Consider the following 15,751-nt stretch of genomic DNA (forward strand, 5'->3'; position numbering starts at 1 on the left):
CGTAGTTCATTACTGTCATTGAGATGTGGTGTGTCAGATACAATCGCCTTTGAGTAGTTTCTCTTTTACATCTTCCTCAGTTGAACACCCGTCCAGTCCTGAATGGCATTCCATGTACCGTATAATAAAACTCATAGATCTTTTTTTTTTTTTTTTACCAAACAGCAGAACTCCGGCTTCTATGCAAGGTTACTGTTGCACTATCTTTAGAAATTAGAAAATGCTTGTCGTAGTGCCGTCGTCACTGCCAGCCATCATCGGTATTCAGTTCCATATTCGAAGGGTCGTTTTCCTCTAATATTTACCCGTCGTGATCTTAGTGGCTGTGGTGTTTGGCTGCTAAGCACGAGGTCGCGGGATCAAATCCCAGCCACGGCGGCCGCATTTTGATGGGGGTGAAATGCGAAAATACCCCTGTACTTGAATTTAGGTGCACGTTAAAGAACCCCAGTTGGTCCTAATTATTTCGGAGTCCCCTCTTAATCAGATGGTGGTTTTTGCACGTAAAACCACACAATTTTTTCCCCCATCTAATATTTACACGCAGTATGATTTTGAAATTTCAGCATTCGAATACCTAGTGTTTGTCAAATGCAGGCCTACTGTGCACATACAGTCAATCCGCAATATAATGAACACAGTTATAACATATTGTCGAACATAACACAGTACTAGTTCAATGTTGATCAGCAATGGCAGCGGGTAACAAATATATGCCTATAACAAATAACATATTTAATGAAGGTATTTTCATGCCCTTTGAGATTTTTTTATAATCCAACTGTTCAACTAGTTCAACCGCAATTACTTCTGGATTAAGGAAAACAAACCACCAGCATTGAATGTTTATTTTGTTTGCACGTACTTGCTCACAAGGGCAGAGAAACGTGTTACATTTAGCCGTAGTGATCATTGTGGGCAGCGTACTAGTGATCCCGGGTCAATGTCACAAAGTGTTGGCTAATCCTTGGGATTTAAGTGTGTCTGGACAAGGGAACTTGTCACTGGCCTCTTAAAGGCCCTGTAATATTTAACTTTCTTTTTGTGTTCTTTTATTTTCTCACAGCCAAGTTACTTCCCCTCAGAGGATGTAAAGCAGATTGTGGTGCAGTTCCTGGAGCAGTGAGTGTTTTTTTGTACTTCCATGTGTGTGTGTGTGTGTGTGTGTGTGTGTGTGTGTGTGTGTGTGTGTGTGTGTGTGTGTGTGTGTGCGCGTGTGTGTGCGCATGTGTGTGTGTGCGTGTGCATGGCAACTTTTTAGTGCATTATAGCCAGGCAGGGCTATATGCGTCTGCTAGTGTGTGTGTGGGTGTCTGTGCATACCCGAACATAAATTGCAGTGGCAAAGTTTTATGCAATCCTTTCTTGAGGGTACTGTAATGCTTCAAACTACTCTGGTACTGTTGCAAGGATTGAAAGCATGTAGCCAAAGTTTTCTCGTCTTGGCTAAACGTTTTCATGTGGCTTTCTGTATTCTTATTCTTAAAATTCAGTTTTCTTGCCCATTCTTTTTGCAATCTTTACATTGTGGTGGCCAGATGGTAAACCTTGGCATATAATTCGGTTTGATCCAGAATTTTTCTGCGGACTGAGTGGTCAATACCATTCAGTGCACTAACCTATGAGAATTGAACAGTGTTTGTAATGTTCTGACACTACCACTCACCATTGTTTAGTTGGTTGCCAATACTTCAAAGTTTATTTCTTACCCTCACTGATGCGTCGCAAAACTGTACATATTAGCCTCCAAAGATGGCTCTGTGGTTGCATTCTCAGGCAGAGCTCAACTAATTGTTGCGGCACAAGAAATTTTTGCTGGCAGGTCATCTTCCTTGAGCATTATTATAAGACACAGTACTGACATTCATGTATTTATTCTTTTCTTATAAATTTTTACCGGCCTCATATGAGACATTGAATAAACAAGGGGGGCATCAAGCAGTAAATAAGTGGAAACAGCAATATTCACGTATCTTGTATACTGAAAACAAAACAAAAAAAAGGCTACAGACATAGTAGCGAAAACATAAAAGTTCGTGGGGAAGCAGACAGACAGGGAGGAACAAAAGTCGCTCCTGCGCCAGTCATATGGAGATACTAATACAAAACTACAGCAGCAAAATCATGAAGCCAGAAAGTACAGCAATACAGGGTACTAATCATAGTAATGCATAAAAGTGAAGGAACATCTTGCCGTTTGTTGTCACTATGGAGGAAAAACGGAAGGCTTGCGCAAGTGGGGGAATTTTTCTAGCCTAGTTTTGGAGGTGATAAAATCAGCAAGATTGTTCCATAACTGTATGGTATAGGGGATTGCCAACCAGTTCAATGCATTAACGTTCCCAAATGGCCGCGAAGCGGGGTGATTATATAACAGGTGTGATTTAAATTTAATCATACGCCATGTGCTCTTTTCTTGGGCTTGCTCTGGTTTATCAACCATGTTGGCAGGTCCTTCAAATGCTAGCATCACGCTCCCAGCAGTCATCGTATGAACGAACTGTGATGCACAGCTTTGTTTTCCAAACTTCTCCATCCACTGCAAGATGTATCTCGTTTGTCTCCTGTAGATACTTCACCATCTTCGACTCAAAGGACAGGAGTGGCTTGTTGGACGCCTACCACGACAATGTGAGTTTCCATTGCCCTCTTCTTTCTTCAAGTTCTTGTGGCCTGGATTTGCTTTCTTAGGTGATATAGGCATAGGGGATCGAAGTTTCTTTCCTTGTGTTGTAGAACTCGTTATAAGGGAGGGTCAAATGCGCAAAGACCATCATATTCTTAGCAAATGAAAAGGGAAGATACTTTTGCCATCGGTGGCAACCGAATGCACAACCTTGCCATGACACATGCAAAGCCCTACCAATTAAGCTTAGATGGTGGCTGTCCTTCTGTCCACTTTCTTGGGTATTTCTGTGTGTGAGTACTAAACATAGCCCTCGACATGTTAGCCAGTGCCACTCACAACCACGGCGGCAGATGTTTCAACCACAGGCGTCGTGCAGTACGCTTACTTGGGAGCAGTCAACTAGCCGATAAACCCTTATGAGCCTACCTCAAGGAATCAATGCTGTCAGTCATGACCCTTGCTTTGTATGGTTGTTACTCTGGGCGTACAAATATGTGAGACTTCGAACAACAAATTTGATAATTTCTCTATTCAATTTGGTCTTCGAATCTAATAGTCACTATTCGTAAATATGAATATTTGTCTAATATATTGCATTTGAAATCGTCAATTGCTATGTTGGGCGTGGGCGCCATATCTTGAAAGCGATCTGCGATGTGGACAAAGTGCGCTCAGTGCCGGTAGCTTCGTATCAGCCGGGTTCCACTGTATTTGCACACCCTTAGTGTTACTGTGAATGGAGGGGCCCCAGGTTTCCCTGGTTCTCACTTATCGCATTCTGTGTCTCGTTGTTTCAGGCCATCTTCTCCATGAGCTCTACAAAACTCCCGCAAACAAAGTAAGTTTGTCTTTCTTTCCTGCCACAGTTTTCTCCGCCTTAGATACAAAGATGGCTTCCGGCACATTTCTTGGTGCTCTAGTATCACGCTGCATAAGTTTGACTTCAGTTTGATAGTTTTATTTTTGTGTCTGCAACTGTACAGAAGTAAGGCTAAAGGTGATTTAGCCAGATCTTAAAGCTTAAAACCGAGCACATCACAATTTGTAGGTCTCTCTCTATCGGCTTATTAAATGTTTTCTGATTTCATCTTTTCCAGGACTGATGCCAGGGAATTCACAAGAGACAGCAGAAACATCATTAAGGTTACAAACGTTGGTACGTTGCACAAAATGCTGATTAGTATAAGTACGGAGGGGTGCAGAGAAAATAATGCCACGAGAGGCATGTGCATGTACGGGTTGCACTGTACATGTGGGGGTTTCTCCTGCATGTCCTCCTGGTTTTACATGCACTACAAAACTAGGGCTCATGGTTTGCATTCAGCAAGTCAAAAACGGCAGCTTATTGATGTCCTTGAAAGGGAAATTATAATATCGCAGCATTCGAAAGCTGATATGCAGTGAGCACAACAGTGTATCAATTGACATTCTGCTGTTCTGTTATTTCTGGTGTCTGCTCACTTGTTTCTTGAAAATCGGAAACAGTGATGTTTTCATCATCTATGGGTTGCAATCCTTGACAGAAGTGGTAAAAACAGCTGCTTTGGTGATAATTGTATATACTTACGTTGATAATGCCATGTTGCTTGCTCGGGGCTTTTTCGTTGCTCTTTTGAATTTGGCTCCTGAATTTTCTCGCCTGTAACTAACTCTTTTTTTCTTCCAGAGTCTAGACGTGAAAAGCTCAAGACTGGGCGGGTCAACATTGTGTCGCTTCTCAACCAGATGCCCGAGACTCGGCATGACCCTAGCTCTTTTACCGTCGACATCCCTCTCGTGACGGTATGTCCTTCCGGCTTATAAGCTTTATTGTTTTCTTTTCTGGCAGGCCTCTGGCTGTGACATATCGAAACGGCAATGTATGTTTGCCTGATGTAGGACGAGCAGTACCTAGTATTGTACCAAGGTAGGCCAATATTGGGCCAACATTGCCTCACCCCTCTATATTGTGCTTCATACATGGCAGGCAGCACTAGAAGGCTAGAGAGGCTTCTCTCACTGCTTGCACTTGCAACATATGCATCACATGTAAAAGACAGACACAGGCATGTGTCATGTAACAATAAGTCTCATAGTCTTGTGTCACAATCTATTTCCCAATTTTACATGGAAGGCATGACGTAGAAGAAAGATTTACTAATACTACCCCTTCACTTAATATTTACCTTTAGTCTACCCTTGAATGAGCATCATTGGGTTGTACCATGCCTTCAAGCATGTTTGCCAGTATATTCCAGAAATTGTTGTCTTTGGAGCTCTTGTAATGCGTAGCACTTCAGTCAGGCTACATTTTGAATTTGGCCATGGGTTCTTGTAATGACTGTAACCTAATAACTGCAACTTTATTGCACCTTTTATTTTTGCAGCATTTTACTGATGCGCAACAGCGAGAAATTCTGTCTAATTTCTTGTGTTTTATACAAACTGTATCTCATTTTGCAGCCAACCTTGATGTGCTTTACGGTGTTTGGAATTCTGAGGGTCGGTGAGTGTCTCCCCGTCTTATTTACGCTCGTTAACATGTAATGGTAAATGTGATAGGTTTCCGCTAGGGACGAACAGTATTTGTTATCTGCTGTCACTCCGGTCTTATCAGAACTTGCTCTTTGTTGAACTGCAGGTGTCCATCAAAACTGCAGCTCTGTCATTTTCATTTAGTGAGCCCGGAATAGTGTTAGAGAAGCCAACGTCCTGCTATTATCAGTCAATCAAAGAGCCTTATTTTCACCACAAGTTCGCAGTGTTAAGGGGTGACAGGGAAAAAAGAAAGCTACAAATTATTACATGTGTAGCAGCTAAGAAAACTAACATTTCAAGAAATGGCATCTAACTAGATGATTTGAGACGTAGTGATCAGAGGCAAGGTAGCGACATTGTCTACAGATTGCACTCATGTAAGTTGATGTGGCATCATTCACTTGTGGAAATTTCTGTGCAGCAGCGTAGAGTAGGGATCATACATAGGTAGATTACAATCTGGTTCAGATTAAAAGGATTAAGCAGAGCTGGGCGGGTCTTGCAATGCATAGAGCAAGTAACTAATGGCCTTTGAGAGTAACAGAATGGTTACCAAGGCAGGGAAAATGCAGATGGGAGCAGTGCAGGATTTTATGAAGTTTGGAAATTTTAGGCTGTAGACTGGGTTCAGTTAGCGCTGGACAGGGATGATTTATTGGACTCCTTAAGGAGGACTGTGTCCCACAGTTAAGTGAGTAATATGGTGACAACTCTTGACTGGCAGTCCATAGGTCAGTGCGGCTCTTTGATTTCAAAGCTATCTGCATGTTTGTTGCCTTCGCGTTTGTTGCAAAGAGCTGCGATGCGTGCTGTCAGTTGCTATGCGGTAATAAATCCATGCCTTGCGTAGATTTCAAAACAAAGAAAATCACTGCTGCATCTCTGTCGACCAGTGTTGGCAAGCGCTAAAATGGTCATTGCTGTTATAGGCTCTTAACTCTCTCATCCCTGATTGTGTTTGCGTTCTTTTTTCTATCTTCTCAGTGAGCAAAGGTCTCATCGTGCCATCAGTAAAAAGTTTCACAAGGACCTTCTTCGTCGTTCCCCAGGGGGCAGGGTAAGTCATTAACGTGAAGAATGAGCCTTGTTGCCTTTTAATCATTCCAGTTTTTTTTTTTTTTTTCATGCATTTTATTGCATCAGATTTGGCAGATGCTGGCACCTTTTAAAAGGAGAGTTGGGGGGAGCAGGGGGGCGTGCAAATGCACTCGTGGCAAGCTTCCCGCAAGGTTGATAGATTTTGCTTTTCTTTTTTTAATTCTTCTAGGTATGGAGCTGAAAAGTGGTAGACAGTGCGCGATTTTATGTCCTAATTTCGAATATCCGGTACATTTTTGTTGATTTTATTTGGTTCTAATTTTATGAAAACTTCTCTTGCTCAACTTTTCGGAAAAGTTTGCAAAAAAGTTTGTACCTCAAAATTTGCTAACAAGGAAAGGGTATTGGTGGCTCCGGCACAATTCAAGGAATCCATCGATACCAACCTTATTGTTGTGTCTACCTTATAACGAGAGTTGTGAGACATTGAAGTTGACTTTCAGAAGAATGTTTCTCTGGAAGTCTTCTCTCCAGCGGTCATAGTAAACGTAAAACATAAGAAATTGCATAGTGAAAAGCACACTACATTGCTCTTGGAGCCAAGTTTTTTTCCTTCTAAACCATGATCGTTCATATTTTATGGGAGTGTCTTGGGCACGGTAACAAATAGCTACCATCTGTGTATATATAGTGTGAACTGCAGATTTCATTTTACGACAGAAACTTGCTAACTTTGTGAATACCAGGGCATGAACATTGTTTTATATTAATAGTGAAAATGGCTGTTTTGGAAAACTGTACGAAAAGTATTCAACTTTCGATTTGCTTTGGCACTATTCAATTCGTATTCGATTCGGCCTCAGAAGTTATACGCATACCTCTATTAGCTAGTGCAACAGTAAACCACAACAAAGCTGACAGTTTCGTTAGGAGAGGTGCCTGGTTGTTGTTGTGGACTTAAACCTTCGTTTTCAGCTTTACAACAAGCCTTCAAAAGATCTTTACAGTGTGTGCTCTTTTTGTTGCAGGTTTTCCATCATAAACGAGACACTTTTCATCACGGGAGGGACTGAGGATCAGATCAGGGTGAGAGAGCTCTTCCACGCATTGTAGTTGCTTCTGATGGAGAGAACTCTTTTTCTTTAAGAGTGTGGATATTAAAGGGGCCATGAACCACGTTTTATTGAAGTGGAGATAGACATTTGAAGGGGGGAAATTAGGATATTTCAGAAATACTTTGCTGCAAAAAGTATTTCCATGCGTTCAGCAGAAGCGGAGTTATTGGCAATCAAACACAGCCTCCGCTGTGCTTCCATTCCTTCTTCAGTGCCTTGCACTGCGAAGGCTACAGCGGAGTGGGGCGTGGCTTCTAAATGCTACCTTGGCATGCAGTTCAAATTTCATTTTGAATGTTAACATAAATGCCACGACTTCGGATTTCGGTGCCTACGACGCGCTTAACGTAAGCCAAACACAGTTGTCCTCAGCAAGCCAAAGTGCGCTTAGCCAGTGAACTTGTGGCGGCGGCAGTGGTAACTACACTACGTACTGACCGCAGCTACCAATAGCAGCCGCGTATGGGAATCCGCCTTATTTATAAATAAAGCGTCCAGAACAGAGTGAGGAGCATGGCTTCTGTTGAAAAAGAGAATGTTTGAGAGAAAGGTGACGCGGTTACAGACAGTGAATTCGCAGTTTTGAAGGCACGCTGCGGACAAAACCACAGTTGCTATTGATGCAATCATGGATGGCGACTATGCCATTATGAAGGCAAGTGGCCAACTTGGTGTTATGCGCGGCAGTAAAAAGGCTTTAAAGACACAAATAGGCACAGAGCATTCCGGCGTTGCTGTCATTCACATACGATTTTCGCTGATGACTGACGAAGCGGACTCTACTGCTTCATTTCATTTGCATGCCGCTTTTGCTCTTTTGCGTTGCAAATTTGTGGCGCTCGCTGAGCTCCGAGATTTTTATGAATTAACCGATGTGTTGCCAAATATGTCCGAATTAACGAGATTTTGATTGCCTTGAATAATGCATAAGCCTACTGATACCAGAGGACGAGTTTGAATTATCCGATGTTCTGTATTAACAAGGTCCGTTAAAAGCGGAATTTGTTGCACTGATAATATAGGCAGACAAAACTAAGTGAGAAGAATAGTCTCTTATACCCGAAAGTATGTTGTATGTGGATCTGTGGTGGCAGGTGTGGTCTGTATCAGCTATTGTTTTTTTAGTGTCCACAAGATTATGATTATCTTGATGAATTTTAATGTTCACAGGTTGGCCGGTATGGTGTAGATTGTATAATATTGTATCTAATGAAACTGCTGTGCATGTTTCTTTTGGTTGCACTCACGCGAGTGTGGTACACGCAGCTATCGCAAGAATGGAGTGAGAATGCAAATTGTGTTTTAAGAAGATGTTATAGTAATTTAGTGCACTCTATGTGCACCAGTCATTTTTCTGCTGTAAAGGGTTTTGAGACATTGTTTAACTGAAACAAAGAAAAAAATAATGCCATATCATTGATGGACTGTTGCTTACTGTGAACCTTGTGTGCCTCGTCTCTGCAGGCGTACCCTACACCAGAAAACACACCGCCGACGCCTGCACCTGTGCCAGCCCCTGCTGCTGCAACGAGTGAACGGGACGGGCTGGTCGTGCAACTGTGTTCGCAGACGCGGATGAACAGGGCCTTTGCGGAAAGGTCAGTTTTGGTTGCTGATGGTGGGACATAAAATGGCAACTCACTTGACAAGATGAAGTGCTGACAAATGCAGGCTAACACAAATGGTGAATTTCGTGCGTGCTGAACATAAAAAAAGTTGACACATACAGCTGTGGTTGAAAAGATGTCCGACATTTGCTGCCGTGGCCTTAAGTGGCCCTTGTTAACACTCCCAGGGCTATAATTAGTGCACATACGAAAATGCCTGCGAAAGTTGACAAGAGGACAACCAACTTGGTACTACAGTCGAATTCCGGCACAACGAAGTCCGCTTCAACGGAATTTTCACCACAACGAAGTTTTTTTCATTCCCCGTCGATGTCCCATAGAACATAATGCATTGAAATTCCCTCAAAACTGAACTACTTCACGGACACATTTTCACTTCAAAGTTTTTACGGAGCAGACGTGAGCAAAATTATTTAAATGGCAGCTCACCGAAACCCCTAAAACTCTATTTTTCATGCCTTAACAAACCATCGACCTTCATAACATACCGTATTTATTCGAATCTAGGCCGATAGTTTTTTTTTTTTTTCAAATAATCATATACGAAACTCTAGGGTCGGCTTAAATTCAAGATTCAAGGATCTTAAAAAACGCGCCAGTTTTTAGCTGAAACTGATAAATATGGTGCATAGTTAGCGCCATCTATAAAAGTCAGTATCGCAGCTGCTATTAGCCGCGCCAGTAGCCAACTGAAGTACACGAGGGACGTCGCCATTTTGACCTGTGTCGTATCGGTAGTATTGGTATGGTGTAGCACCGGCGCGCAGCGTGGCGTTATCGTAATGGCACCAAACAGGCTATGCCACTATAGTGCCGCTTTCTAACGATACTGTATTTACTCCAATCTAACACGCACTTTTACCACGACCCTACATCTGCATTACCACATAGCCGTCGGCATTTCAAAATGGCCGCCTCGCACGCACGTTGAGCCTAGCTACTCTCTAGCCATTGCTCTAGCCTAGCTACCGTAGCTTCCTCCGTGTGCTGCAGTACACGTGCTCAGGCAGGCTGTCTACCGTCTGTCTTCACGTTCTCTGCGTCTGCTCTATCAGCACGAAGTACAAAGTTCATCTTGATGCCACATTTAAAAGGAAAGTGATCGTGTGCGGAGACGGAAGAAAATCGGGCCGCATCATGGGCGTTCGGAGAATCCGAAACTTGCGTGCGGGACTGGCGCAAACAGAAGGAGAGGATTTTCGCCAGTAAAGCAATGATACGCGTAGCACTGCGGAACGGTTTCAGTGGACCCAAGCAGGACGTAATCTGCGACGATCCACTTCGGCAATACGATCGCCTTCGCCCGATCTTGAAAGCAATCGGCAACGGGAAAAGTCCACCGCGCGCCGTGTTTTTGCCACTTGTAGGTCGCGTTGAAGCGAGAGGCTTTGTCACTCCAGCGTTTTGGCAGTTCACTGGCGAAAAAATAATCCAGATGTGCGCGCCGTAGTGAAAAGCGTATCTCAAATGAAGGCATGCGCCTCGGCCGGGCTGCGAAGGAGGTCGTGAGGCCATAAGTCACAAGATGACGAGAATTGCAGCTTCCGCACTGCTTTTGCGTAAAATAGAAACAAGATTTCTTATTCATTCAGTAAATAAAAGTGTGTTGACTTAGTAAACATCTGTTTATTGTTTTCTTGATTACCCTCGAAAATTCGACATTCCGTTGATTCGGACATTTTTTTCAGTCCCGTGAAATCTGAATTAACGAGGTTTTACTGTAGTGTAAATATTTTAAAACAGTGTTTATCAGTTTTCTTGCAAATAAAGTTTTCTGAGCAATTATGAAGGTTATGAGAAATTTCTAAAGGTCCAAAACTGGTTTTTCTAACTTAGTGTCTAGATGCGGCGGTGGTGAGAGAAGAGTGCTGGCAACCAGGGCGCCAAGATTGGCAAAGATGATGCCGGCGTATCTGGAGCTCGTTGCTTGGTTTCTTTTGCTTGTTGTTAAACAAAGTTGATGAAATGACTACAATTAATGTACAGTCAACGTCCCTGGGGCTCCCTAGGAGCCACGAAAACGTCCTAAATATCGGCCAGTCCTACTACCCCCAATGGCTCAAATCGCCCCAAGCACATCCGAAATAGCTCTAAAAGGCCTGCGTGTACATTTATTAGGGGTATCAGTGCTCGTACTGAGATAGGAGACATTGGGTGCATGCAGTGTATAATTAAGGAATACATACCGCGTCCCGTGACAATTGCCCCTTTTCACTCTTGGTATGCTTCACCGCGTAACACTGCTGTATTGAGGCGAAGCTGACTTTCGGGAACTGGCATTATGCAACGCACCGAGCTTCGAAGCCATTGGCGAGAATCATAAAGGCGGAGTCGGCGCCATTTTAGTTTGCCAACAGCGGCGAGCTGTTTTTATGAAAAAGACGGCACCGAACAGCAAGAAACTTGGTAGCAAACATCAAAGTAGCTAGGCATTGCCGTGGTGGTGGCTATGGCTGCCAGCGGATCTGATTATTAGACAGTAAACAAACTCGCGACCGTTTGCCGACACTTCAAAAAGCACGAATATTATCCACGCTCGTTACAACGGACCCGCGTACAACAGATTTTCGGGTGTAACGGACCATATTTCAACCTTAGTTTGCTCTACCTATTTTAGTAATGCAACGAAATTCGTTTTAACGGACGGTGTACAACGGACTATAGGCTACAGTGGACGAATCTGGCGGCAATTTTTTAACAGAAATCGGGTGTATAAAACATACTTTTGCTGTGTTGACACTGGATGACAACAGACTTGCGAGGGTCAGCGGACAATCGTGGCTCAATCTCGCGCTCGTGCGAGGGAGGAAGGCAGGGCCGAAGCGCGCCGTCTCTTTTACGCGCGAGGCACTGGGGAGAGGCGAGAGAGAGAGGAGGGCATTCACCTCCGGCGGCTGCTGCCACGCTGCCGTGTGCGCAGTGCTTTCGGCGTTTAGTTCAGTCGCTCCTGCCGCCGGGACCAATTGAGCGGGTCTAATTAAACAAGATGTCGAAAAAAGTCCAAACACACCACTGATTCGTTTGGCAGTAGTTGCCCTATTCTAACATGCCCCCATATCAAATGCATGCCCACTTTCTATGTATCCAAATCCGGAAAATAACCTAGAAATGACATTAAAGCACCTAAAGAAAGTAGAAATCTAAAGCATACCTGGTTTTTTTTTTTTTCCTTCATGAACAATGAGCAAGGGTCTTGCTGCGCAATGGTGGCCGATTTTCTAATGCCAGTTTCGCCACACGGCTTTGTTAAGGTAGCTTTGCCGCAATACATCTATGCTATGTGGGAAAGCATGTGAGTGCCCCAAGGGCGGTTTGAGTTTCGCGTTTGATTTCACCGCACAGACAATTTACGGCCCAATTTTCTCTGGAAAAAAAAAAGAATCGGGTAAATACCGGAATCGGACATTGGAAGCTGAAGTGAAGATATAGTCGACATTGCATGAAACTATCTTTGATCTCCGGCTTTTGAATCATTGAAATCACTTTTCCAATTGCCCGATAATCTGAAATTTTTACAGCCCCATCCACATGAGAAATATCCGTCGGCGGCTGAACTTATCTGCAAAATAATCTAATTTCAATACTATGAAATTTCAATATAACAAATCAAATTGCAGGTTTTACTGACTTCAGTATATTGTGGTTTAGCTGTACTTTCATTTTTCTTATTCACTTAAGAAAGAGCAGGTAATTTTCATTATGTGTTCCTTGGCTTTGTGCAGTTGTAACTAACAAAAGAAATGGTGCCCCTCAGTTAATATTCTCACGTATGTGACTGGTGACGGTTTCCTACCTTTAAAATGCCTCCGAGAGCTCCAAAGCATCTTTGGACAGTCGTTTAAGAGCCACCAATGTAGCATGGCGTGTTCGTGATTTTGATGGCTGGTGGTAGGGCTATTTGGATGTGCCACTTAACACTTGCATTCTCGTGTGGATTGTGTGCAATTGTCAAAACTGTTAACATGCCGAGTCATGATCAAGCATATTTTTTACATTTCTGATGCGATAGATTTCATGCCTCAAGCACAAGTCTTCTGACCTTCTTTCATTCTAAAATTAGTCTTTAAAATTGACTGAAAAGGGTGCCCTAATGGTCCGCTATATTTTTGTGCAACACCTGTAAGCTTTGGTTCAACTTTCACAAAAAAAATTTTTTCTTTTCACCCAAGGTGTCTGGAGCAGAATGATTGGAACTTGCAGAAGGCAATCACGGTGTTCACAGAGCTCAGCGTGAGTTTTCAAACATCTCTTTTCTGTTTCAATGTTTGTCGCTGTGATGCAGATGATAGACTTGCTTGCTTGATAAGTCAGTGGTCAATATAATGAAATAATAGAAATAACAAAGTAAATCTAAAGTGCTTTTTTTTTTCTTTCGCTGATATCAGTCAGAAAATGATAGCACTTATAATAAATATCAGATCTAACATAGGTAATTATTTTCCTGGCATACGCTTAACTCCGTAATGCAATTTGTTCATAGTAGCATTTACGATTCCTACAAAAAGCTGATTGTGGCAAGATTCATTGATTCCGTGTCGTTCCGCTATGTAATTAACTTTGTTCTAGCTATTTCTTATTATTGAATTAAATTTCGTTTTCTGTGAGTAGGCCACCAGTTCTCTTGCAAGAGATTTTCAAAAATTGCCACTAAAATGGGGAAGCATCATGTTACACCTTTGCATCGATATAATGTTTACCATCATGTTTACATCATGTTTACAACTTCATATCTATGTTAATACATAGATTCCCACATTGTGTGAGACGAGATCTACGTAACTTTTATATATTTACCAATTGTCTGTAATTTTCAGAAAGATAATGGCCCTTAATTAATGTTCTGCTTCTAGCACTAATAGGGTGTAATTTTCTGAAACGGAACAGGCTTAATTAAAGTTAGCTCAGCAGTTGTTGAATCATAGGATTTCTGCATATTCTATGTAGTTGAATGGGGCAGTCAGAGTTGTGCAAAAGTTAAGCCTTTCTGAACTAATTTTTTCACATCATGTTCTCTCTCTTCAGGTTCGGGGAGCGATACCACCAGAGGCATTTCAAAGCTGAACACATCATCTTCGCCAGCATAAATCCTGGTAATAAAGCGCAGAGGAGCCACTGTTATTTGATGTAAATAGGCGCTTTTTAATCATGTAAATAATGAGTAAGCCACCAAACAATGTCCATTTGTCACTCTTGTACATAAGATACATAAACAAAAAGAGCAACTGCACAACTGATCATGTGCCACAATAAATGCATCTTACTGAGCATTGCCTTGTCATTGTCATGAATACTGAGCAGTTATAGATGGCTGTTCGCATTGTATTGACAGTCACAGCGGCTAAATTGCAGCCAAACAGGTTAGTATTAAGAGGAAGCTCGGGCGCTCATTCTTGCCTATTGTCACACACATTCTGGCCAGTTGTCAGTCCCTTTAAGATTTTCTTTCCTTACGAGTTTCCTTATGACACATGAACGCCACATCGTTCATGTGTCATGGTATCGCAAAGATTACAGAATGATCACCGCATTGCTACAAATAATTGCTAAAGCGCTGCTGCGTCCACGTATCGCAGCAACCACTACATTTATGTAAAACGACGGCAAATGTTTTTTGTGATCTGCCTAAATCACAACACGGTAATAAAATGGAAATGATTGTGACAGAGGGCACGACGATCACACATCCCACACTCGTCAAGTCTAGTCAAATTTATTGCAGCAGTCATGTTGGAGTTACATGGTGACAGTATTACAGCAGGAGGTCCCAGAGTTTTGAAAAAACTGTCAGGGGGACCTCCTATGATTACATAAATAGGGTTATTATACAAAAAACAGCAAGCAAGTATGGTCACGTGAGCAATAATGATAATTAGGTAAGTTGATCATCTATAACAGGTAATTGGATACATAGGTTAATTGCAATGCTAATTATTGAAAAATATGAAAAATAATCGAAAGCATGGGAACAGAATTACAAATATGAACAAGTATAATCAATCTTGACATAAGAGACCAAACTCTTATTATTATCAATAATATCAATTTCCTATACAAAAACATAAGGTATACAGCAACAAAACATTGATAATTAAGTAGGAAATTCAGGTAGGAATAAACTTTATTTGTCCAACGGTTATGGCTGTTGGTGCCCGAGGCTAGGTTGCCAGGGGTCCATCGCCGGAGAAAAATTCAGATGAGCCGGTTAATTCCTGAATGAAATCTTTCTTGGTGCGTGCGATGAATGTATGAACGTTGTGTTATGATTTTGTTTCGAGAGGTAATAAATTGGCGTTAGGCGGTGCTCAGGGCAATCTTCTCCCTAAGCTATGTCTTTTCTAACGCATTTCCCATGCAACCATAATATCGAAGATGTCCTCAGGCGAAACCAACAGAACTGTTAAGTGAGTACTTGTCTTTAATCATTCTGATAAAGTAAAGTGCAATTTAAGCACCTCACAAACAAGACGAGGCTGAAACCTCTTATTAAAAAAATCAATAGTTCTGCATGAATCAACACGCAACAGTTCAACATGCGAGAAGCCAAAAATGTGAGCCGAGTGACAGTTGGTATGACGATTTAACGTGCCATATAAAACCAACGTGGAGCAGAGGTAGAACAGCTGGCTTCTAATCTGAAGGTCGTACATTCGAATCCTCCTCCAGTCCACTACATTTTCAGGCGTGGAGTGGCGCCTGACACTGGCAAAAAAAGATCGCTAGTGGGGCTGTACTAGTCCAGGTGCAACCAAATTAAGAAGGCCCACTAAGCTTCAACAAAGTCACTCCCTCACCAGAACAAGAATTGGCCTCCCTGGTGCAGTATT

General features: G+C 42.3%; 1 protein-coding gene across 1 annotated transcript in view; it reads left to right on the forward strand.

The window, feature by feature from the left end:
- LOC119457509 (nuclear RNA export factor 1-like) overlaps window positions 1-14,194 on the forward strand; it is a 40,058-nt gene extending 25,864 nt beyond the window's left edge. The window contains exons 14-24 of the mRNA XM_037719098.2: window positions 1,067-1,122; window positions 2,571-2,631; window positions 3,427-3,467; window positions 3,727-3,785; window positions 4,296-4,411; window positions 5,072-5,114; window positions 6,131-6,203; window positions 7,213-7,270; window positions 8,764-8,897; window positions 13,097-13,157; window positions 13,950-14,194. Of these exons, the coding sequence (XP_037575026.1) occupies window positions 1,067-1,122; window positions 2,571-2,631; window positions 3,427-3,467; window positions 3,727-3,785; window positions 4,296-4,411; window positions 5,072-5,114; window positions 6,131-6,203; window positions 7,213-7,270; window positions 8,764-8,897; window positions 13,097-13,157; window positions 13,950-13,988 (741 nt within the window). The 3' untranslated portion in view covers window positions 13,989-14,194. The remainder of the gene's footprint in view (window positions 1-1,066; window positions 1,123-2,570; window positions 2,632-3,426; window positions 3,468-3,726; window positions 3,786-4,295; window positions 4,412-5,071; window positions 5,115-6,130; window positions 6,204-7,212; window positions 7,271-8,763; window positions 8,898-13,096; window positions 13,158-13,949) is intronic.
- The last annotated feature ends 1,557 nt before the right edge of the window (window positions 14,195-15,751 follow it).

Source organism: Dermacentor silvarum, chromosome 7 (genome assembly GCF_013339745.2).
Source record: "Dermacentor silvarum isolate Dsil-2018 chromosome 7, BIME_Dsil_1.4, whole genome shotgun sequence".
NCBI classification, from domain to species: domain Eukaryota; kingdom Metazoa; phylum Arthropoda; class Arachnida; order Ixodida; family Ixodidae; genus Dermacentor; species Dermacentor silvarum.